The sequence below is a fragment of the Emys orbicularis genome, chromosome 6 (genome assembly GCF_028017835.1).
Source record: "Emys orbicularis isolate rEmyOrb1 chromosome 6, rEmyOrb1.hap1, whole genome shotgun sequence".
NCBI classification, from domain to species: Eukaryota; Metazoa; Chordata; order Testudines; family Emydidae; genus Emys; species Emys orbicularis.
In genome coordinates this window covers 70,190,878-70,216,587 of record NC_088688.1, presented here as the reverse complement: position 1 = coordinate 70,216,587, position 25,710 = coordinate 70,190,878, and the positions used below count along the sequence as shown (strand labels likewise).

The 25,710-nt window shown below is 41.2% G+C and overlaps 1 protein-coding gene across 1 annotated transcript in view; it reads right to left on the bottom strand.

Annotated features, from left to right (window-relative positions):
- Positions 1–1,592: 1,592 nt before the first annotated feature.
- CAMK4 (calcium/calmodulin dependent protein kinase IV) overlaps positions 1,593–25,710 on the bottom strand; it is a 282,427-nt gene continuing 258,309 nt past the window's right edge. The window contains exons 8-11 of the mRNA XM_065406770.1: positions 22,697–22,772; positions 11,001–11,127; positions 6,221–6,373; positions 1,593–2,131 (exon numbers count right to left, since the gene is read on the bottom strand). Coding sequence (XP_065262842.1) covers positions 1,967–2,131; positions 6,221–6,373; positions 11,001–11,127; positions 22,697–22,772 — 521 coding nt within the window. The 3' untranslated portion in view covers positions 1,593–1,966. The remainder of the gene's footprint in view (positions 2,132–6,220; positions 6,374–11,000; positions 11,128–22,696; positions 22,773–25,710) is intronic.

The following is a 25,710-nucleotide window of genomic DNA, read 5'->3' as shown; positions in this document are numbered from 1 at the left end:
ATCTGCAAAATCAGATAGAAATCCTGCTTCCATTATAACAGGAAGAAATCTGCCAATGTTTTCAGCATATACACTTATTTTCTTCCAAAGAGCCATGTCTGGGAAAAGGATTGGCACTTGTGCTTTAAAATTCAACTGCACTTGACCACCAAAACTTTGTTGTACAAATGTAAATAGTTTATACTTTTGAGAAATGGGTAAAAAATAGCAAGTACTGTGCATTAGAAAACTTTGCAAAGATGTTTCCCTTTCAGACAATTTATTTTTCTGTTTTAGCATAGATTTTTTTATTTAGCAAACCTACCATATGAATAATATTTCATTACCTTTTATTTTAACTTCAACAAAAAACAAATTACTCTGGCTTCTCTCAGTAGCTGAAATAGTGTTGTTTTTTGTTGTTGCTGTTTTTCAAGGCAAGTTTTGCCAGGCAAAGCAACTTCAAAACAGAGCAAAAGAGGAAGATTGAATGGATTATTAGGGTCTTGGGTAACTACCAGTATTACAAAGTGTAACAAATGCAAATGGCACTGACACATTTCAGCTTCTTTATGTCGATTCTGTAATATACCAATGCATTATGAAATTCAGGTACTATCAAAATAATTAACAAATATATATTGATGCTGATCAGTTTTCAGTTCATATCAATTATGATCAAAGTAAGATAAAGAGCTTGGCCCTGATCCTACAAGCGGATCCATACCCATGTATCTTAACTGGCATCATGGGAGCTCCCCAAAGGCAGGGGCGCTGGAACAATTTGTGTAGTGGGGTTGCTGAGTCACTGAACCAAACTGTAAACCCTGTATATGATGGAAACCACTTCAAGCCCAGGTGCACCAGAACCCTCAGCAACTCTAGTTCCAGCACCTATGCACAGAGGTGCAGGGATCTGCCCATGGAGATCATTTTACAGGACTGGCTCCTTTATTAGCAAAATCTGGACTCATTAAGTCTATACTGAATGATGGAAAACTAGTTACTCATGAGGTCAAAGCTTCTGGGTTGTACGTATCTATTCATCCATCTAGGTTCTTTACGGTGATGAGCACCGATAAGTATCTGAGTGCCTCCCCAGAGTAAAATCACCCTGCAGTAGAATAGCTTTCTTCAAGTATTTAGAACTTATGTAATTGCAGATTTCCCCCATAAAAACATTTTCTAGCTGCACGGTTTTATAAAGTAATGAATAAATACAATGGCATCTTTAAAAGTTGCGACTACCTTAATCATATTTGATACTAGTCTATCATTTTGTTTTGCTAACATTTACTAGAGAATGAAATGGCAGAAATCAGAATAATTTTGGTTATCATTAAAATACTGTATATAAACTGTTAGAGTAAGGCATTCTCAACACGAGCTTGAGGAACATACAGTTTCATGGCCACTAGAACTAATATTTCAATTTCTTACCAGGATTAGTGGAATGTTTTTGCATATAAATCTCTATACTATGTTCTCCTTGTAAACACTTTATAAATATTACTGATAAAAAGCTCAACATTTCAGATGTCATTTTAAAAGCATTGGCTTGACATCAGTTCCCATTCATTTACTGTGGGATTATGATTTGGAAAGGAAACGGTTTCAAATAAATGATCTCTAGAAGATGCCTACTTCTGTAAAACAAAACGAAATAGTATTCATTTCAAACGTCACCTCTAAACACTCTCTAAAGGTATACGAAGTGTATGCATTAATGTAAGTAGTATTTACTCACTCTCATGTTTCACTTGTTGGTATTACAGCAAATAACATTGTATCCATGACATGCCTGATAGGACAATTTACTATTTTCATAAGCAGTCACATGCATTGAAGTTAGGACCACCAGCTGGTGCATTTTGCACTCCAAAGCAGGGCCACCAGAGAGGCCAGGCTTACAAATCTTTCTTGCTGAATGGCAAGATAGCTGGTGCATGAAATGACTGATCTCAGCTGAAATAAGAAAGCAGATGACCTAAGGCTTCTCTTCTGATGCTGCCTCTCCTTCCTGAGTAGGTTTCTCTTCCGGTTCACTGTCTTGAACTGGAGACGGATTACGGCTGGGCTTATTGCTGTCATGGCTGCTGTGACCACTTGCACTCCCAAGACGAGTTGATGCCACAACAGCTTTCACCGCAGCCTGACAAAGAGAGGCAATTTCAATAAAATCCATGGCATAGAACACCACCTTGATCTCCTAGGAACAGGGAATTTTAGTACATTTAGCTAATAAAATGAATTATAACATTTGAAATAATTTAATGACATTTGAAACAGACACTATTTCTGAAGTCTAAATCTTGACTAGCATTAATAGAAACATTTTTTCAGATGTTTCTGAACTAATTTAAAAATAAAATACACCTATCCACATGAGAGGACAAAAAACAAACTTGTGTTTTTCCCATAAGTATATTCACACTGATTATTTCACAAAATATGCCCAAGGTGAAGTCGCTGCTATTATTATTAATTATTATTTATGTTTATTATAGTAGTGTCCAAAACATGCTAAGTTCTGTATAGATATATAGAAAGACTCTGGCACAGATCCTTGCTGGTGTAAATTGTCACTGCTCCAATTTACACCAGTTAGGATCTGTCCCTTGATCCCTGCCCGGTAAAGCGGATATTCTTAAAAAACAAAAACATGTAAGGGGACAAGTGGATACTTGACCCAGTGAAGGAGGCAGCAGCCATGGAGGGATTCAAAATGTGGGATGACTTGCTCAGATTGATGGACTAGAAACCGAACATATTACCTGGTAAAATGATGCAAATTAAAGGTAAGTGTAATGACCTTTACTTTTGGTTCTACTAGTGTGTATACAAGAAGCAGTTCTGATCTACTGTGCTGGAATGAACATCAGGGTTAATTCTGGAGTTTTACAGTATTATAATTATTTTATAAACATATGGCTTTAAACAGACAAAGAAAAACTAAATAAGTCCTTACATTGGTCTTATATACAGGAGGTGGAGGTAATTTGATATGTATCATTACTTGTATAATTGTAGCCACATGTGTATTATTGTATATACACTTATTGATTCAGTACCTAGATTTATATTTCATCCTTAGTTTTTTTTGGAGAGAGATTTAGTTTTCATGCTATTAGCTATTTGGTAATTCTGTTCCTGATGGAAAAACATTAAAGAAATAAACTTAAAAAAAACATAGTTCTAATTAATCTCAAGTCTTGGTTTTTTTTTAAATGTGTCTAGTTCAGGGGTTAGCAACCTATGGCACGCGTGCCAAAGATGGCACGCAAGCCGATTTTTAATGGCTCTGCACGGAGCAGAACATGCTGCTAGGAGCCTCATGGTAAGGGGTCCGGGGTTGGATAAGGGGTTGGGGCAGTCAGGGGACAGGGAGCAGGGTGGGTTGGATAGGGGGTGGGATCCCGGGCGGGGTGGTTAGGGGCGGGGGGTCTCTGGAGGGGGGCAGTCAGCGAGCAGGGGGGGTTGGATGGGGCATGGGAGTCCCGGGGTCTGTCAGGGGGCGGGGGTGGATAGGGGACAGGGGACAGGGAGCAAGGAGGGTCCTGGGGGGGCAGCTAGGGTGGGGGGGTCACTGGAGGGGGTGGTCAGGGGACAAGGAGCTGAGGGGGGTTGGATGAGTCGGGAATTCTGGGGGGGGCCTGTCAGGAGGCAGGGGTGTGGAGAGGGGTTGGGGAAGGCAGGGAGCAGGGGGGGTTGTATGGGTTGGGAGTTCTGGGGGTCCTGTCAGGGGGCGGGGAGTGGTTGGATGGGGCATGGGAGTCCCGGGGGTCTGTCTGGGGGCGGGGGTGTGGATAAGGGTCGGGGCAGTCAGGGGACAGGTAGGGGGTAGAGTCCTAGGGGGGCAGTCAGGGGACAAGGAGCAGGGAGGCTTAGATAGGGGGTGGGGTCCTGGAGGGCAGTTAGGGACGGGGGGCAGTTAGGGACAGGGGCCGCTGCCGGCCTAGGTGAACAGAACCCCAGACTAGCAGCGGGCTGAGCGGGCCGGCAGCATAAGATCAACATTTTAATTTAATTTTAAATGAAGCTTCTTAAACATTTTGAAAACCTTGTTTATTGTACAATACAACACTAGTTTAGTTATATAATATATAGACTTATAGAGAGAGACCTTCTAAAAAACATTAAAATGTATTACCGGCACGCGAAACCTTAAATTAAAGTGAATAAATGAAGACTCGGCACACCACTTCTGAAAGGTTGCCGACCCCTGTTCAAGGTCTCAAAATAGATCTGTGGTGTGAGCAGGGCCCTGCGGGGGGGGGGGGGGGGGGGGGGGGGGGGAGGAGGGCGGCCGGAGCCCCGGGGGGAGGGCGGCGAGCCCCGGCTGGGGCTCGGCTCTCCCCCCGGCAGCCAGAGCGCAGGGCGGCGAGAGGGCGGCGAGCCCCGGCTGGGGCTCGGCTCTCCCCCCGGCAGCCAGAGCGCAGGGCGGCGAGAGGGCGGCGAGCCCCGGCTGGGGCTCGGCTCTCCCCCCGGCGGCCAGGCGGCCAGAGCGCAGGGCGGTGGCCAGGGGGAGGGCGCGGGGAGGAGGGCGGCCAGAGCGCCGGGGGGAGGGCGGCGAGCCCGGCTGTGGCCCCGCTCTCCCCGGCGGCCGGAGCGCCGCGCCGCCCCCCTCCAGGTGCCGCCCCAAGCACAAGCTTGGTGGGCTGGTGCCTGGAGCCGGCCCTGGGTGTGAGAATACAAAGAGAATCCACAATGAAATTTGCAAAATAGACACAAACTTTTCTTAGAAACCCTTTGAACAATAAGTGTAGAAATTGACTCAGGAGGAGTTAATTTTGTACTCTTCAGGAAGCGCACTATAAAAGAACAACTTTAATGGACATACGTAAGCCTGCTCTCTACAGGTTAAGTGTCACTGTGAATTAGGTCTAGAGCTTCCCAAGATCTTTGTAAACACTTCACAACAGTTCTGTCCTCTTTTTGCCAACTAGACGTTCTCTGTTACATTCCCTAATAGCACTGAAAAACGAGAACAAGTGAAATTTAAGGGTAATTTCTTACTTATGAATCTGTCTGTGCATGGACTGGATAGTTCCCAGTCCAGAGGCTAGTTTGTTATTATTTCCATCTGCCCATGATGATGAAGGCATCTCTAAACATGGTTCCACAATAGCTGTTATTCATAAATATCGTGCACAAATACTCTATGAAATCTCTTCCAAAACAAATACTATAGACACTAAAGACGAACGTTAGTAGAACGAGGGGGAGAATTGCAAACTCAAGTCAGTTAGGTGCCTAACTGCCATCTGTGCCTTTGAAATTCTTCCCACTAGTGCCTAAGTCTTGCATGCAACTATCCCAACAAAGGGGCAAATGAGTTTTTATTGGCCTGATCCAATTCCCATTGAAGTCACATCTGCACAGCTGGTATAATGATTCAGGTGCGGAGGATATATAATTGCCCCAATGCTTGTGAAGTTACCTGTAATAACAGGGAACTGCATGTTTGGACCTGAATGTGCATATTTGGTATGCACAACACAGGCATTTAATTTTGAAAACATGCCCCTCTGGGTCATAAAGTAAAATGCTCTCAGTGCATGTCTCACATTCCCATCGATACCCATGGGAATGGCATGTGCGTTTCAAGGGTATCATAAAGCCAAAAATATACAATATTAATAAAGTAAAATTTTAACCAAACAGATTAAGCATCCTCCAGGTTTGTAGATGTAGGACTCCATGAGGAAACCAGTGAGTCACCTGCTCAAACTTAGCCCCCTTCCAATCAGCACTCTACGGATGTAGCATGCAGTACTAAACATAAAAAAGGAAAGATTTTTAAAAGCCATTCCTATTCTAGAGACCAGGTGGATGAGCTAATATCTTTTACTGGACCAACTTCTGTTTGTGAGAGAGACAAGCTTTTGAGCTTACACAGAGATGAAAGAAGAGCTCTTTGTAAGCTCAAAAGATGGTCTCTCTCACCAACAAAAGCTGGTCCAATGAAAGATATTAGCTCACCCACCTTCTCTCTCTAATATCCTGGAACCAACACAGCTACAACAACACTGCAAACATTCCTATTCTAAGCAGTTTTGTTTCTATAGTGCTTTCAGTCAGCTCTGCACATTTCCACTTGTCCAGTTGCACAGAGTGAATGGATTATCTTTAGCTTTTTCATCTTCATCAGTAACCAAAGTAAAAATTTTCTGATAGTTTTGTCAGGCTTCTTAAATGTCAATGCTACTGTATGCTTTTAAAGTTAAGTGCAGAGACTTACCTTAAGTTTACGCCGAGCATTGAATTCTTGAAGTTTCTTTTGTGCATTGTCCATATGTGCAAAATTGGCTGCCTTTCCTGTGACCCAAGGGTGCTGCAAAGCTTGAAAGGTCGTGAGGCGCTTCTTAGCATCAAACACAATCAACTTTTTAACCTATGTCATCGAGAAAAGAAAGTCAACTTTCTTCCCCAATGATATGTAGCGAGTCCTACATTATGGGGTTTGTTCTTGATTTTGTGAAGCTGCTCAATTAAAGGCTCTCTAGGAAACAAACTATCATTTTTTGTTGCTGTTCAACAAACGAATTCTAGAACTAGCAGACTCAACCCTGGAACATAGGTTGTTACTACTTATCTTCAAAATGGAGATAATACTAAGTGTCTTGCTCAAGGACACAAATGTGCTACTGAAAAAAAATCTTTCTTTTGCTGTTGAACACTATGCTGTGTGAACTAGCGCGTTTTCATTACAGCTACAGTAGGTGAATGCATTTGTCTAAGCTGCCAAGGAGAATATAATGGTTAATGGTAAATGGGCGTAAGTATAAAAGAGAGAAAGAGACAAAGGCAAAATAAACACATTCACTTTGATTTTGAACCTCCATGTACCAATTTTCTTGTATTACTTTTATTGTAGCTCAAGTAGTTTATAGCACTTTACCAATTAAAAAAATAATCCTGCATGTACTGTAAGTACAATATGTAAATTGATTGTAAAGTATGGCCATAAGAAAAATTGCATTTGAATGGGTAAAAGCATTCAAAGCAAAGGCATTATGCTTATTTGATAACATAGGTCAGGACTACCACTGACTGCAAGGCTACATTAGAAAGAGTATCAGTACACCTCACAAGTTTGAATGTTATTTATAGTGAACAACAGTGGGGATTAGATTACACAGGGGTTGAAAGAGGCATTTAACTGTTTTGCAAATTTGGGTTAAAAAATGTGCATGGAATATCACGGCTAGTGGTGAGGGTTAAGTGATAACTGAAGTGTGTTTTAAATGGTGTTGTGAATGGTGTCATATAGTCTTTCATTATCATGAGTCCTTGACTTTCAGGAGCAACAAATCCACTGCTTTTTCCACTGAGTCTGGAAAAAGTGCTTGGCACACCCATTGACTTTCACTAGCTCTGTGATTGTCTTTGGATCCAAGACTCACCTGTTGGCAGCCATTAGCATCTTTCAACATAACAATATTTAATTTTAAAATTGCATTTAATAGGCTTAAATCACATATACCTCAAAATATTGTGTAATTCCTGAATCACACTCTTACCTACTGTATTTAGACCTCTACCGCAGCAGAATCAGGGCATTATTTCAGTAACATTTCACTTGCTATCAAATGTGGGTTTTTAAAATTTGGGGGATTTAAGTTTTAAAGGTGACTGGAAAGTTTTTAAAAATATAAACCAAACTACCTAATATCCCACATAAAAAGCCATATTTTCAGAGTTAGGCACATGACCTCAAGTACATTTGTGCATATGCCCACTGGAAGTGTGCAAAATAGGCGGGTTTTTTTTTAAAAGTTCTGTGTATTCTTACTTTACGCCCCATAGAATGTACTTTACAAATGTGCAAGTTGTACTACGAAAATGGGCTAGGCATCATTGTTCACAGCTCAGTGAAAACATCTGCTCAATGCACAGTGGTGGGTCAAAAAAGTAAACAACATTTTAGAATGTTTAAAGGAACTGAACAGAAATTAATACAGGGCCAGATTCTATCAGAGATGGCAATTCCTATCATCCTATGGAGGCATAGGTAAGCAGCAGAACCTGTACAATTCTGCTATTGGAGCTTTATCCACATTAGCAGGTAATAGTAACTGCAGGAGTGCTGCTGTAGGCAGGTGTCACGTTATTGACTTGAACTGGGACCATATAGAACATGGTTGCAACCAAGGTCCTGTAGGGGCACCAAATCTTGTATAAAAGGGGTCTATGGAAAGGTTATGGTTTGTTGGTTATGATTATGCTGTCTATATGTGTGTATCATTTTGTAGTTGAAGTTATGAATATTGGCTCTATATGTCTGTGTTTCAAACTTATGCTATGCTTCTGGGTGACACCCCAGACAAGTTGGTGTCAGCTCTGCCTAGCCTGCTTGAGGGCCCATTAAGGACCATCAGCTATACAACTGACCCACTGAGAGAAGGCAGATAGGCCTTGAGACTCAGCAAAGTATGCAGGGACTTGCCTATGTGACTCCAGACTCCATTTTGCTGTAATTTTCCACAGTAAGAACAAAGAAGTGTTCTTACACCTGGAAAAGACTATAAAAGGCTGATACCTCATCTCCATCTTGTCTTCAATCCTGCTTCTTACCTCTGGAGGGACTTTGCTACAAACGGAAGCTCTACACAAAGGACTGATGACCCATCCCAGCTGGGGATGTACTCCAGAGACTTGATTTAAACCTGCAGATTATTCTATCACTGCTACAAGCCTGAACCAAGAACTTTGCCATTACTGTATGTAATTGATTCCATTTAATCAATTCTAGCTCTCATGTCTATCCTTTTCCTTTTATGAATAAACCTTTAGATTTTAGATTCTAAAGGATTGGCAACAGCTTGATTTGTGGGTAAGATCTGATCTGTATATTGACCTGGGTCTGGGGCTTGGTCCTTTGGGATCAAGAGAACCTTTTTTCTATTACTGGGATATTGGTTTTCCTAACCATTTGTCCCCATAACGAGTGGAACTGGTGGTGATACCAGGAAACTGGAGTGTCTAAGGGAATTGCTTGTGTGACTTGTGGTTAGCCAGTGGGGTGAGACCAAAGTCCTCTTTGTCTGGCTGGTCTGGTTTGCCTTAGAGGTGGAAAAACCCCAGCCTTGGGCTGTAACTGCCGTTTTAAGCAATTTGTCCTGAATTTGCACTCTCAGTTGGGTCCCGCCAGAACCAGCATCATTACAGCAGGGCGCAGGTATTTTCCCCACTGTGTCTTCTAGACCTGCTGTTAGCAGAGCTAGATGACACAGATTTATCTACACTAGTGCTTCCACCATTGCTCCAACTGGTGGAGCTGCACCTATGTTAGTGCAATGGTGGGAGATTTCCTGAAAAATGCCACAACCGATGCAGCTTTGGCATGTGGAAGGTGTGGGGAACTGAGCAAATAGGTGTGCATGGTGAAGCTGTGTTCCACAGATGTCCATCCACATCAGGGCAGAGTGGCATTGTAGAAAAAAATAAAAAAAAATGGACACAGGAGGAGGACTGTAGCCAGTGGATCTAAAAATACACAGATCTCCTGGCTGAACACCCTTCATGAGCAGGGTGCACTGTGGCTGTGGAGTAGCTCTGCTACTGCTCCATGACCTAAGCAGGGGAAGGGGGATTCTGTTTATCCCCACTCTGGTGGAATTCCCCCACAAGTACTTTGAGGGAAAAACCACTGCCCTCCTAAGAGCAAGTCAGAGTGTCACTGTCGTGTGTGCGCCGTGTGAGTCTAAGCAGCAATTCTGGATCAGTTAGTCAGAATGCCTCTTTGTGGCTCCAACTGCAATGCAGCTGCTCATCCCTCCCTACAGCATGGGTCGTGGCTTCAAAGCCACAAACTGACTCAATCTCTGGTTCAGGTTTTACTTCCAACCATTCAGAATTGAAAATATGAGCTCCATTAGAGCAACTGCGCTGATACAACTTACATAAATGCCGTATGCACACAAAGACCATCCACTTAGCTCTACTGCGGGGTATTGTTTAGCTGACCTTTGCCTACGCAGAGATGTAAATGACATTTTCTCCATCTCAGAAATACTCTAAATCTAATACAACAACAATAAATACTTCGAACCTCTACAGTGCCTTTCATCCGAAGCATCCTGAAGTACTTTACAAACATTAATTAATGTAGCGTTTTATGGCACAGTTTGTACAAGTGATATGGAACTGAACATTTGTTACTGTAATTTTAATGAAATAACTAAATTGTGTATGTATCATTGGGTAAAAATAGAAGTTGGACATGTTCATCTTTGTAGATCAGTATCTTTCGGATCCAATTTACTTTACCCAGTAATCAAAGGATATAGTGCAGATAATGCTCCAGCCTTAGCATTTTACTAATGGATCATATTTGAGGGCAATGACTCTGCCTCATCTACTAAAAACTGATTACAAAAAGCTGAGAAATGGATAGAATCTTATAGTCAAACAACAGCTGGGGCCTTTGTTATTTAATCTTTATAAGGAAAAAAGTTCAAACGCGAAACTATACAAACTATGGGGGGTTAGTTTTTATAGCCCTTTTGAGGTTGAAACGCCATGAAGAAGAAAGAAATGGAAAGAAAAAAAAAACTACTCAAAGAAATGATACCTACAAAACAAGTCAGACACTAGAATCTTTAGCCAGGTTCTCTGAATATTAACCTGATCTTGAACAAGTGATGTATGATGTAGTGTGGGGACTTTTTACTGTAATTTAATAGACTTAAAAAAAAACAAAAAAAACACCATGTTCTGCAATAATCTCTGAATTTCTACAGCCTAATTTACAAGAGTACTTAACAGCCACAGCTTTAACTGATGTCAGCAGGGGCAAGAGGTGCTCAGCATCTCTGAAATTCAGGCCACTGGAATCTATGGTTGTTATTTCATTTTAACAAATTAGTCTTGATTTGCAGGCAAACAAGATAGGCTGGGATCAAAGTGAGATGAGGATATATGTGAAAAAGCTCCACACAAATACTGTTTGCCTTTGGGGAACTATGTCACATGTGCATCAGAGAAAATACTACACTTTGTGTTCTTGTTGTACTTACCAAATCCTTGGCATTTAGAGACACGTCATCCCACCAGGGGGACACAAAGTCATATTCACAATTCAAAATTCTTTTAAACATGTACTGGTCTCCCCTTTCATCATAGAATGGTTCAAATCCACAAAGTCTAAGAGGAAAAGAGAGCGAAATTTATCAAAGATCTAAGTGATTTCAGGCTCCAAGGAACATTCCCCTATGTGATTTTTACTCACTACACAGCTCTTTTCCCACCCTGCATGTGAAAACAGAACTACTTTTAATTAAAAAAACAAAAACAAAAATAACAAACCTTTGCTTGGGTCTTTATACATGTCACTTTAAGTGGTCCCTATATATATACACACACACACACATTATAGGCAGGGCTGATCACATCACCTATTATTAAGGTTGCCCGACACTTTCCATTATAAGACGCTGTTTTCAGTTGATTATAACTTTGTCAGACTTCAACTGTTTGAGCTGAAATTGTCCATGCTGGGTGTCTGCCTCAGGGTGTATTTTTTGGAAACATTCAGGCAAAATAGTTCAGTTATTTCTGAGAATGATGCTAGGAAAAATGGTGTTTGGCCCATGTTAAAATTTTTTGGTGACCTTGTCTTTGAGATGTTCTAGCACCCAGTGCTTTAGAGCAGAGACTTGACATTTGGCGGGGGGGGGGGGGGTTCGTCTAGTTTCAGGCATCTGAACTGAGAGCAGGGAGACTGTCTCTCCTGTGATCTCAATAACACCTTGCTGGGCCTAGGCAGCATGAAGGAGAACTTTAGAGGGGACAAGAATTAGATCTTCAGGAAGGTAACAGGCTGGGACAAGGGGCCTCGTGGAGAGGAAGGACAGAAACTGGGATTGGGAGTTGGGGTGCAGGAAGACTGGGACTGGCTGGGCAAGGCGATTGGTACTGGGAGCCAGGGAGAGAAACAGGGGATGGAAGTGGGGGGACTGGGAGCCAATAGTTAGTGGGGAGACTGAGATTGTATGAGGAGCTAGAGCAGAGACAAGGACAGTCTGGGCAAGGAAAATGGGACTGAGGGGGGATGAGAAGCTGGGGTGGAGGGGGAGAACTGGGAGTGGCTGGGCAAAAAGACTGGGACAAGGAGCTTTGGACAGGGGCATTATTGCGATTAGATGAGAAGCCTAGAGAGGGAGATTAGGACTGGGAGCCAGTGAGGATAAGGAATGTGGGCAAGGGGTGACTAGAGGCTAGGGTGGGGGAGAAAGACAGATTGGAGGAGGTGCCAGGAAGAGGAGAACTGGGGACAAGGAACTGAGGTGGGTGAGGAGACTGTGAGCCAGGAGACTGGAACTGGGAGTCCAGAAAGGTGAGACTATCACTTGCTGGAGGAGACTGGGAGTGGAGATTGGGATTGACTAGTTGAGGAGAATGGGATGGGGACGAGGAACCAGGGGTGGGGAAGAGACAGGATGAGACAGGGTCAGGTTGGAGGGGATGAGGCAGAAGGAGTCACACTTGGGGGTGGGGGGGATAGGCAGAAGAGTCTATGCTCACGGGAGCACAATATCCCACAAAGCCTGGAATAGAACCCAAGATTCTCAAGTCTCACCATTCCTCTGCTGTCAGCAAATATCTCCCACTAGCAATGTGTCCCTCCTCCTCCAGTGCTTGTCCACACAGATGATTATAACCTATTACTGCTATCAGTTACTCCATTCGCTCAAGTGGCAAAAGCCTGTGCAGTGAGGCTAAAGGTATCAACTCTGATGATGACTCATGTGGGTGGCAACAGGATGCTATGATGGAATTCCTGTATTTTCAGTTTGCTTTTTTAAAAACTTAAGAAATCACATTAAAAAAACTAGAAACATTAAGATTCAGTCAAGCACTCAAAAGTTAGGAAGTACCACAATTAAGGTTGACTGTGTAACCTTAATTTGGGCTCCTTAGAGTACGTATTATGATACAGTCTAATTACATGACTATATACCATTTTTTCTATGGAATTTGTCTAATTCATTGCACAGATTGGACCTACTCTGGGGATGAATCAGGGTTGTGTAGTGATGGAGGCTGCTGCCTGTAGGACCACTGCCTCGTTTGTTGCAGATGATGGAAGGAGCGCAGGGAATGACCGTGGGGACTGCAGGAAGAGAAGGGATGGTTCTCTAAGTTAAGGCAGTTGGATGCTACCCTGGAGAAATGGATTCTGTCCCTGCCTCTGCCAGAGAGTTCCTGTGTGATTCTGGGCAAGTCATTTAACCCAAAATTTTTACAGGTCACTAATTATGTGCACGTCAGTTTTTGGGGACTGATGAGATAGCCTAGGGTCTGATCTGCAGAAGAGCTGAGTGCTCACAGCTGCAACTGAAGTCAATGGAGCTGTGCTTTGAACATATATAGTGCTATATGAAAATGCTACAAATACTCTGAAAAGTTAGGTCCTAGGCATTTCAAATTGGGCATCCAAAATTAGAGGATACTTTTGACCTTAATCTCTCCGTGCCTCAGTTTCCCACACGTAAAATGGTGATATCATCCCCTCACCTCCTATGAGCGTTATGAAGATAAATTCATTAATGTTTGACACACTCAGGTACCACAGCGATGAACGACATAGCAAAGCCCAGGAGGAAATTAATATTTCTCTCTTCAGAACAGGGTTTTAACATTGTGCAGTAAATAAGCCTAGGGCCACACACTGAACAATGGGGATAAACCAAAATACTGAAAAGCTGCTCTTTAAATGAGCATCATCCATTCTGTGCACTGAATGAGGCAGGGATCCTGTGGAAAGATAGTATGTAATCATGTAATTTCAGACTGTATCACAATGTATATGTACAAGGGGGTTGAACTAAGGTTAAATTAAAATACAAACTAGACCCAAAAAACAAACAAACAAAGAAACTAACCAAAAAAATCAAAACAACACAAAAAACAACCACACATACCCAGGAAAGCTAGTTATTTCACTGGATTGCTTGGGCCAAATTCAGTGGTAAATCTAAGTGAGTTTAGCTTTAGAGAAACGTACACTTTCCTGCCACTTCATGATGTATCACACATAAACCCACTCTCTACACTCCCTTATGCATACATTTGCACCTATTTAACACTACGTAATTTATATATCTCTGAATTGGGTCCACTGGTTACAATCCTGCTCCTACTGCAATCAATTGTAGAACTCCCAATTATGGTATACAACAGCTGGACTTTAATCTGGTATGTACAATGCATTCCAGTAATTTATCTGAATAATGATCCCATTTGCAGATGAGATACATTCAACGATATTTCAGATGGAAGGCAAAGACACAGAAATGAGTGACAGTCATACAATACACTGCCTCTTGTTTGCATTACACTGTAATCAGGCTTATCATTTTACAGTAATCTCCCATCTAATCAATAAGTGTCCTGATGCTACAGAGGATTAGTGTATCTGCTGTCATGTTCTAAGTAAATATGACAGGTAACACAAAATGAAGATAAGAAAAAAATGAACTGCGAAGAAAGTGAAGAGCAGTGCTATCAGTTAAATACAACAGTAAACTCCAGTATCAGTTATCTTAGTTTTGAAAAACAAATATTTTGCATGCTATCTTGTTTTTTAAAATGAGAGAGATGCATTAAAGCTCAAGGAACTAATGTTCTGAAAAAGTAGCTGCTTGCCTGTGGGTGGAGTGGCTGCATCGTGTTATACAGCTAGCACAGAGACACCAGCCTAAGAATATTCTTAGAACAGTATTCATGCTCAAGGCTGGCAGAGATGGATTAGACTACAGCAGTAGAATCTTTGAGTGCTCTATTTAAGTAGGTGGGAACGGACTGCTGTCCTCTTGACCTCCTCACCCCCATTTGTCTGCTTCTCCCAGCATCATATTCGTGCTGGCTTCAGTGATGCCCTTTTCCCATGGAATGCCCTCCCTCAATTGGTCTGTAAGGTCAGTACCCTATCAAGAGCTACCAAGATATGTAGTAGAAATTAGGTAACTAATAGCAACAGGTCTGAGGAGCAGTCAGAGGCAACTGATATTTATTTATAAAACAAACAATATATTTAATGCACATAAAATGTACATGTTTTGACTATCTTTGTTCCCAACTTTTGTATATGGCTTGTCTTCTTAGCATTTCATGGGCACTACTGGAATGTAAATAAAAAATAATAGCAATCATGCACCCATTGACACACAGAAGGTTTATGGCTCAGATACTCTGCTGTGCTAGTCTCTACTGATACAGTATGGGGGCAAGTGAATGTCAGGGAGCTGGTAATGGTTCTGTGATCATAGGTCTAATTTCATACCAGCCTTGAGGGAGTTTAAGTGTCATGCGCAAACTTTATCATGAGTGATTTTGAGTTTTCTTCCAGGTCATTGATAAAAATCTTAAATAGTGCAGAGCAAAGAACAAGTCCGTGGGGGACCCCACTTAATTTTACCCAGTTTACATTTACACTTTGCGAGCTATGAGTTAGTCAATTTTTAATCTATTTAATGTGTGCCATTCTAGTTTCTTAATCACAATTTTGTGTGGTATCACATCAAATGCCTTACAGAAGTATATTACATCAATACTATTATCTTTATTCAAGAAAACCTGTAATCTCATAATAAAGAGATATCAAAATGTTTGACAGGATCTGTTTTGCATAAAGCCATGTTGACTAGCATTAATTATATAACTGTCCTTTAATATTTTTAATTAATTGAGACCCATATCAGCCGTTCCATTGTTTTGCCCAGGATCAATGTCAGACTGGCAGGCCTGTAATTATCCACATTGTCCTGTTTACCCTTCTAAAATAGTGGCACAATAGTGGCTTTCTTCTGGAACTTCCTCAGTGCGCCAAGACTTATTAAAAATCATCTAGAGAGTTCCTCTGCCAGCTTTTTTAAAACTCTTGGGTGCAAGTTATCTGGACCTGCTGATTTAAAAATGTCTAACTTTAGTAGCTGCTGTTTAACATCCTCCTGAGTTACTGGCAAAATTGAAAGTATTTCATCATCATATGATATGCCTTCATCATCTGTTTTTTCCCCCAAACATAGAGCAGAAAAAATTATTGAACACTTCTGCATTATTATTAACAATTCTGCCATTTCCATTCAGTAATAAACCAATATCATTGCTAGGATTCTATTTGTTGCTAAATCTCTTCCTTATTGTACCGAACTCTGCTGGCCACAAGTTCTCTTGTGTCCTTTTGGTTCCCCTATCAATTTACTACAATTACTAGTTTCTGATTTACATTCATTACTATCAACTTTTCCTTTCTTCCATTTTATGTGTGTATGTGTTTATATATAATATAATTAATATATTTATTTAACTTCCCTTCTAAACCAGGTTTGTTTATTGTTGTTTTTTAAACCATTATGGGCTTCTTTCACAATTGTGGCACTCTGGGCTTCGAATAGAATGTTCTTAAACAGTTCCACATTATCATTCACACTTTTCTTTTAAAATTCTTTCTCCCAGTTGATTTGGCTCAATCTTATTTTCAGCTTTGTGAAATTGGCCCTTTTAAAGCACAAAGTATATATATTGCTGGTTTGCACTTTATTCTGTTTGAACATAAATGTGTTCAAGCCATGATCATTTGTACCTAAGCTACCACTAATTTTTAGTTCCGTGGTTTCTTTATCTGTTAAGAAGAAGTCTCATACAGGAGAATTCCATGTTGGATGCCACACTTTTTGAGTTAATAAACTGCCATCTATCATATTCAGAAATTCCAAGGACATTTTAATACTGGCAACATGAGACCTGCAACACATGTCACTCGGATTGAAGTCCCACAGTGCTTTTTCCTATACATTATAGATGGATACTTAAGGAGCAGGTCATCCTGTTCTCTGGTGTGATTTGGTGTTCTGTACCAGATATCAGCAGGTGCCCCATCTTGTGCTGTATCTAGGGCAACCAGACAGCAAGTGTGAAAAATCGGGACGGGGGTGGGGGGTAATAGGAGCCTAAATAAGAAAAAGACCCAAAAATCGGGACTCTCCCTATAAAAAGGGGACATCTGGTCACCCTAGCTGTATCTGTTAGGACACTGATCCATAAGCATTCAAGATCATTTTCCTCTGAGTTGTCAGTGACTTGGAAACAGATAATGTTTTTGACAGTGTTACTCCTCCTCCCCTTTTGCCCAGTTGATGTTTCCCAAATAGGTTAGAACCAGTGATTTTAACATTCTAATCATGGAAATCTTCCCATGAGGTTTCAATACCTACTAGGTCAAATTCCAATTCCTGTTGATAGGTGGCTCATCACTGTTCTGCCACCTCCTCTGTCTTTCTCTTATTTTCTGCCCTGCTGCTTTTCCCTCATCTAAACTTACTAGAACACTATAGCAAATCATCAGTAATGTTAACTGGAATTGAAATACTAATGCATAAAATTGGTCCATTTTACTATCATCAGAGAGGACCCAACCCTGCAAGGTGTAGAACAATCTCGATCCCCACTGACTTCAGAGGGAGGTTGCACACTCAGAACCTTTCAGAATCTGGCCTCTATCTAAGATCCCTCTTATTTTCTCCTTTCCCCCATTACCAATGCTTTGAACACATTTCAGAAAACAATCCCTGACAGTGTTCCAGCAGGAAGCACCAGCTCGGTGCACATCGGCTCAGCAGTGTAAAACCACCTCAGCTTCCCATCTTCAGGTTCTTTCCTGTCCTTGCACAAAATGCACCAAGTAGTAACATTGTGTAGTTTCCTATTTGTTAGAGATCTGACATCTTGCTGCTTATAACTATGGACACAATGATTAAATAGTGGGTGAAAATGACCCTTAATTGCTGTAGTGTAGTTGCATGTAACAGCTAGTTTACTGAGCCCCCATATGAGCTAAATCATGCATAATGCAAGAGAGTACTTCCTTTTCTGAATATCAAATGAAATCTCAAATGTAAACAGTGGGGAAAAAATCCTGTAGTTCTCAGTGGGCTAAGGAATTCATTTCAGCAAGACCAACTGAAGCTCTTGTAACCAGCACAATTAAAGAGGAAATATGCTAACAGCATCCAATTTGACAAGAAAAACAAGATTTCTTCAAATCAAACCTAAATCCTTTTAAAATTTAACTCCATCTAGAATTGTGCAGAGCTAATGCATTAGGAATGACACAGCTATAACTGGGTGTCACTGCATCAAGCATTAGATTTTGCAATAAAGTAGAATACAGTTGCTCTAGAGATAATCTGGAAAAAACAATTGCACATTGACTACTATATGTAAAAATGCCTCACCAATTGCAACATTCCAATGCTATCTGGCTTTGTTGTGGGTGCTTATATATGGTACTTGCACTTATTCTGTCTGCTCCAGTTGTAGGCTCTGATAAACGAATCTCTACCTACTGCTACAAATATTTTCACAGCGACTCATTAACACCATATGATAATGTTTGTAATGCTTATCACGTGACCTGAAAGAGAGTTTCATAGAATAGGTGACTCTCCTACCCATTATTACTACTGCTCATGTCTATGCTTCTGCTCCAAACAGTTAAGTGTTCCACCTATGCCCATGGTCTTTTTTTCTATATTCAAAGTTAGACCAGTTTAAATAAAGCTGTGATTTGAAAATGATTTCAATAAACTGGTGCAAAACACAGTGTGGACACTCAAGTTAACTTCAATCAGATTTATATTTGATTTACCTTAAATCAATTCCTTACCAAATTAAGATAAACCAAGATAAACCAGGTTTAAATTGAATTAAGAATGTCCACATTGTGTTTTGTACCAAGTAAATTAAGTGTGTAAAAAAAAATATCACAATTTTCATTAAACCAGTGTAACACTGACTATAGACAAGGCCTCATATTTGTTAACTACTATGTGCCTCTCTAATGTGGGATGGGATTTCTGGAAATGTCTTTATAGAAGAATACAAGGCAGATCTTCTGCTGGTGTAAATTGTCCATTAACTTCAATGGAGCTACAATAATAATTTACAATAGCTAAGGATCTGCCCCAATATAACTTGCATTAGAGAGGAAGGGGTAAAGCTGGATATAAGAGACAAGGTCTGAGATGTACTCCAGGGCACATTTGTGGCAGGTCTTGAGATGGGGAAACAAATTTTGTTATAAGAAAATAACGGACAACAAACTGATCATAGGAATCCAGAAAAGTGGGTCCCAAAATGCACAACTGCCTGTGTTCCTCTTCAATACACAAACCACAGGCCTGGTCCACACTAACCCCCCACTTCGAACTAAGGTATGCAAATTCAGCTACGTTATTCGAAGTACCTTAGTTCGAACTTACCGCGGGTCCAGACGCGACAGGCAGGCTACCCCGTTGATGCCGCGTACTCCTCTCGCCGAGCTGGAGTACCGGCGTCGACGGCGAGCACTTCCGGGATCGATCCGGGATCGATTTATCGCGTCTAGACAAGACGCGATAAATCGATCCCAGAAGATCGATTTATCGCGTCTAGACAAGACGCGATAAATCGATCCCAGAAGATCGATTGCTTACGGCCGGACCAGGAAGTAAGTGTAGACCTGCCCACAGATCTGAGGCTTACACTAATAACTTATGACCTGTGTGTAGCAAATCTCCTCTAAGACAGTCTTTCATTCTTTCCCATTCTTTCCTATCAATCATACTCTAATTTCTTATATTAAGGAGATATTGTAACCTATTCTTTTACAAGAAAATGAAAGCAGATCACTGATCTTATTTATGCTTTATATAAAAAAATTGCATTTCCCAAGATTTTGTATTAAAATAATTTGTCAGCAATATATATATGTGTATATATATATATACACACATACATATATATATAGTATGTGTGTGTGCGTGTGTGTGAGAGAGAGAGAAAGAGTGTGTGTGTATTATATATATATATATATATATATATATATATATATATATATATATATATATATATATATATATATATATATAAAATCTTGTTTTCTTCCCCTTCCCAGAATGTACTGACAAATCATTCCACAAACATGCTGCACAACAAGGGAAAACAAATCAGCCTAGCATCAATGTTGCCACAGGACTAACGGAAGTCGTTCATTCTCCCATAAGGAGAAGGGTCAGAACAACAGATGTACAGCATGCAGAATGCACAATGACCTTCAACTGTCAAAAACCTTCTTCAGAAGCATTTCATTTATGCAAAATAAAATAACTGCAATACTCACCACTAAAAATACAGGCCATTCTTATTTAGATACCAAACTACAGAGTTAGGTGCCTAACTTTAGACTTCCCTGTTTGAATATTTGGGCCTAAACTGGGAAAGACAGTTGTGTAAACAGTGCATAACACTGTAGAAAACTTATTTGCCTAAAACAATTTGGGACACTTTGGATCTTACAACCCTTTGTCAGTTATATTTCTGACTACAGAACAGTATTGAGTATAACATTGAATATTTTGATGATTATGGACCATTTCAATCCAGAAATAGAGCAAACAAACTTCTTTTTCTTTTGGATGGGCAGGCCATGCCTCTCCCCACTCTCTGTGCCCAACAGCTCACCATTTCTTTTCTGCTTAACTGCATGGCAGACTTCCAGATGAGAATCTGGATGTGAATCAGCAGCAATGGCATTTGAATCATGGCACCAAAAATGTTGGAGGCTGAAGTCCCCAGAAACCCTGGTGCAGCTGTGCTCCTTGCTGTTACAAGGCAGCTCAATTGCAGTCATGTGCTTTGATTTCTTTTTGGCCCACTGTGTCTGCTCTTTTGAAAAGACAATCGTTTCTATTTTCAACTTGCATGAGAGCACAATTCTATTTTATTCTTTTCTGTCCAGGTTTTTGTGGCATACTCCTCACTGTACAATATCTAAGCACACTACTAATTTTATTTACAACATAGTTTAGTAAGTGCACTGTTCCCTAAAAGGAAATACATACAGTGTGCCAGATCCTCTGCTGCATCTGAGGAGCTCTCAGCTTTGTGCTTCCTCATTCCTGTGGTGCTCTGAGCCAGGCTGGTTCCCTGGGCTGTGCTAAGTTACACCAGTTGCCAAGATATTATGGCAACTGGCACTTGCCAGGGCATAAGGACATTTCCTGCAAGCCAGCTAAACCAGCTTTAGGGCAGCTATTCAGCAGCCGAGTGGGGAAAAGCTCCCCTACTGCAGCCCAAGAATGTACAAAGTTCATAACAACTACGTTTATATCCAAAATCTTTGTGGGATAATTGTATATCCTTAAGTATTTATTAGTGGCAAATACAATCTGGCATTGCCTATGATATTTCCAATGTAGATCTTTTCTACAGCTCATAAGTGCTTTACTGTTATTTATTTAGATATGAAGAACACTATTTTACATGGTCTCTCTCCTTAGGCGCTTAAAATCTAAAGAGGCAAAACAGATATGAAAAACAAGGAAAAGCTTCAGTGGTGCAACTGGTTAGTGCAAACGGGAATACTGCTGAGGTTTTGAGTTCAAGCCTTACCTGGAGCACTTGTTTTTATTACCTGTGTAGTTTCCCCAACTTGCTTTGCCTAATTCATATGGAAAGTGTCATATTAGAAAAAGGAGAATAAGTTCTAAAATGTGGAAGTGGGTGCATAGCTTGGAAACATCCACCCTGTGCTGCCATTAGTTCCAGTAGATTGTTCACTGGCAGGGCAAATTGACTTAGGCCTGGTCTACACTACCCACCGGAATCGGCGGGTAGAAATCGACCTCTCGGGGATCGATTTATCGCGTCCCGTCAGGACGCGACAATCGATCCCCGAATCGACGCTCTTACTCCACCAGCGAAGGTGGGAGTAAGAGCCGTCAACGGGAAGCCGCGGAGGTCGATTTTGCCGCCGTCCTCACAGCGGGGTAAGTCGGCTGCGATACGCCGAATTCAGCTACGCTATTTGCGTAGCTGAATTTGCGTATCTTAAATCGACCCCCCCCTGTAGTGTAGATGTAGCCTTACAGAGGGAGGGATAGCTCAGTGGTTTGAGCATTGGCCTGCTAAACCCAGGGTTGTGAGTTCAATCCTTGAGGGGGCCATTTAAGGATCTGGGGCAAAAAAAATTGGTCCTGCTAGTGAAGGCAGGGGACTGGACTTGATGACCTTTCAAGGTCCCTTCCAATTCTATGGGATACATATATTATTTACTGTATTTAACTAAGATTTAAAAAGAATCATCCATTATTCAATGTGTCCAGATATCATTTGGAGTAATATGTTTATCCTGTATAAAGTGTCTTAAAAGGGATACTTAAGCAGTCTAAGTGCAAAGTAAAGTTTTTATTGGGAGGAATATCAATAATGAATCAAGTTATTAAAACACCAAAACATGGAAATGGAAATATTGCCCTTGAGCTTTTTCAACCCAAACACAACACTGTGCTAGAAATATGACACATAAATGATTATAAATGGCCCATCTAGTTTCATTGTCCGTGCTGAGTGAAATGCAAAAAATAAACATAATAAATGTCTAAAATAAATGATTTTTTACAATTCTTTCATTTTTAATAATGAGTGTTTGCGGTAATTTAGACAAGCGATATTATGATATATATGACAAATGTATTACTTGAATCGTCTGTGCTCCTTCAACCTTCAAATCATTTAAATACCATTAAAATATAACCCATATAAAACAAATTAAGAATCTTTTAACTTTCTGTTAGCACAGTTCAGAATGTCAGAAAAATCTGTGGCCTTGAAAATGAAACATCAGAATACCATATTTTATATTTCACTTGGTATTATTATCTAAACTTACAGGATGTAGGTGATTATTCCCAAAGACCACATGTCCACCTCTGGGCCATAAGCACATCCACGTAGAATCTCTGGTGCTGCAGATGATAAAAACATTGTCACTAAAGCAAAAGTTTAATGCAGAAATAAATAATACTAATAAAGGTCAGGAATTTCAAACATGTCTGACTTCTTAACTCATAATGTAATTGCAATGTGTCCTCTTCAAGTACTGTAGAACAAATAGGGCCTGACCTTGAAAGTCTTTACTTAGGTAAAACTCCCATTCATTGAGTAAAGAGCAACAGGAATTTTCCGAGTAAGGACAGCTGGCATGGACCCCTAACTTGTAAAGTCAAGAGTGCAATTTAATTTTGATCTCCAATCTGATTTTAGAGAAGGAACCAGATCCATGAAAGGGATAATGGGCAGCTACAGAAGTACTGTAGCTTGAGTTTTACTGACTACATGACATTTGTATTTTTTTTAATAGTTCCAGTAATTCTGAAGTCAAGTTGCCTCTATAATTAAAGCTGAAACCCACTCTCCATTACAAGTCCTATTTCAGACCCCATCCATGTCTCTCTCTGCCCAAATCTATTTGTTCTAGATTTCCTCATGTTCAGTCTCCCATGGGAGGAATAGGGTGCTGTTAACTAAAGACTGACACTCTTGGGCGTGGAAAGCTGCAAGAAGGATCACTCCAGAGTCAAGAACTTTTCCTTGAAAAAGCCCTATTGCTCAACTCAAGGAGTTCAACCCTGGGAACAGACAGCAAGAGCATTCCAGTCAATTGCAATTGCCACAGTAGGGCACAGGGGAGAGGCAGTCTCTGAGGAGACTCTGAAATAGCAAAGAGAAGCCATTATTCACCAGAGGAGCTCAACCCATGGATGATGCTGAAGAATAACCAAGAGCATGATGTGTGCTTCATGTAAGAGATGCACTTGAAGGCTATGCTTGATATGAGATACATACTCCTGTTGTTATGCACACACCTGCATGCACACTATATATGCCATGACATGCCTCCTTGAAAATACCCCTCTTTTCCCCATAGCTTTCAAACGTTTTGTGTTTTCCCCACTCCCTGATAAGTTTCTGACCAGCCCTGTCAGCTGTTGTACTCCCCTGAACACCATTATCAGAAGCCTCTGACTCTGCCAGCTGCCAACCAGCCATATCTTCCTGGGGCAAAGTAGCCTAATATCAGCGGGGGAGCCAAATCTCACAGTGAAGTAGAGGAACACAACACTTGACATGATGCAAAGATGAGACCCACCCATCCCTTTCCCTCATCCCTTGCCACACCAACCTTCAATTTGCCCTCTTCTGAATATGCACTGCAATATTGTCCTTCGTGAGGCCTATGGGCTGGAATAGTCACTACTGGCTCTCCTACAAGGGAGCTCCCAGTCAATGGATTTGCAAGAGCAAGAAGACAGTGAAGTCTCTCTGCGTCCATTCCAACAGTCCCTTATTCATCCCTCCTCCTCCCACCCCATGGGGTAAAGGGGATAGAGTCCCCGGAGGACTACTTTGCTAAACTCACAACCTCCTGCACAGGCGAGTTTATGTGGCACAGAAGGCTTTGTGAAGACCCTCTGAACTTGGATGAATTTCACCGATAGTGCTATTATAGCATACTTTTAAAAAATACCATTTGCCCGCCAGACAAATGATAGAGAACAGCTAACACACTGACTTTATATGTTATATTTATGAAAAGCTGAAAGTCATTCTTTGTAGTTTGTATCATTTTTATGTAAACTGTCATTTTGACTCTCCCATGGAGGCAAACCGATATCCTCCTGCAGACAAGAGGCACGTGAGCAGTAAGACTTTCTGCAAAGCTATAGCAATTAAAATATGGAGACTGAATCACCGAGACATCCTGAATAGCAAAATGCTCATGGCACTTACTTTGTGCTAAGAGAGGAGGAGGAAGAGAACGAACATACAAACAAATATCTTGTGTAACTTATATCAGAACCAAATGCCAGATCCACACTAAGCCCATCTCTATGCGGGATTACTTAGGAAGGTTAAGGAGAGTCAGCTAACGGTATGAGGTCAACACACATCAATTAAAGCATGTTAAACCCCTGTGTGGCTGCTCTTATTCAGGAATAATGTGGCTTTGGGTCTCTGTAATTAATCCTTCTCCGAATCCTCCAAAAACTGTACTTTTGCCAGGGTAGTTTGTTTTGTTTGGTGGGGCTGGAATCAACTATAATGGCAAAAGCCCAGTTTTGCTGGTATTAGCTGCATCACTAGGAATGTTTTGCTGTTTCAGTATACTGGATTAGCATTACCACTTTAGCACTTCTGGTGCAGACCTGACCTAATTTGTCTTGTCCCAACCCCAGAAAGATGCACTATTTTTCCTCCTCTCTCTTGGGCTCTATGGAACTTCAGGAAATTCAGTACTAGGAGTTTCAACAACATTTACCCAACTCTTGTAACTTTATTGTGACTATCAGGGGTTATTCTTACTTTCTCTCCAAAGAGCTGTTAGGGCTGCGGTGGGGTTGGGATAAGCTCCCAACACCTATAAGATGTTTATAAAAGGCCGATGTCTAGGATGGCCTCTGACAGCCAAACTCCCCATCACTTATCTTCATGTGGCGCAGATGTTTTCATTAAAACTGGGGTGTGTGAAAGACAGGCACCTCGTGTCTTTAAAATAACAAGACAGTTCAAGGCAGCCTACCTAGGAGAATGAAATCTCTGATCTCAAGCCCCCATCCATTGGTTAAATGAAGCCCAGCATTGGGCAGTGGTAACACCAGCACTGCCTGTTGATGATCCACCAGGTTTATGACAACAAGGTGAGAAGAGAGTGAGCATGTACTTAATCTAACTGGGGAAAGTTCCTCTCACTATGATGTGTGTCAGGGATGGCAACTGATATGCTAGAGACTGGATATAAGGAGGGGTGAGGCTGGCCTGTATGCCTCCTGCCAGGGACTACTGCTAATGATCTTTCTGCCCTCTGCCAGAGGTTCACCCACTTCAAGCCTGGCAGCCCTGGGC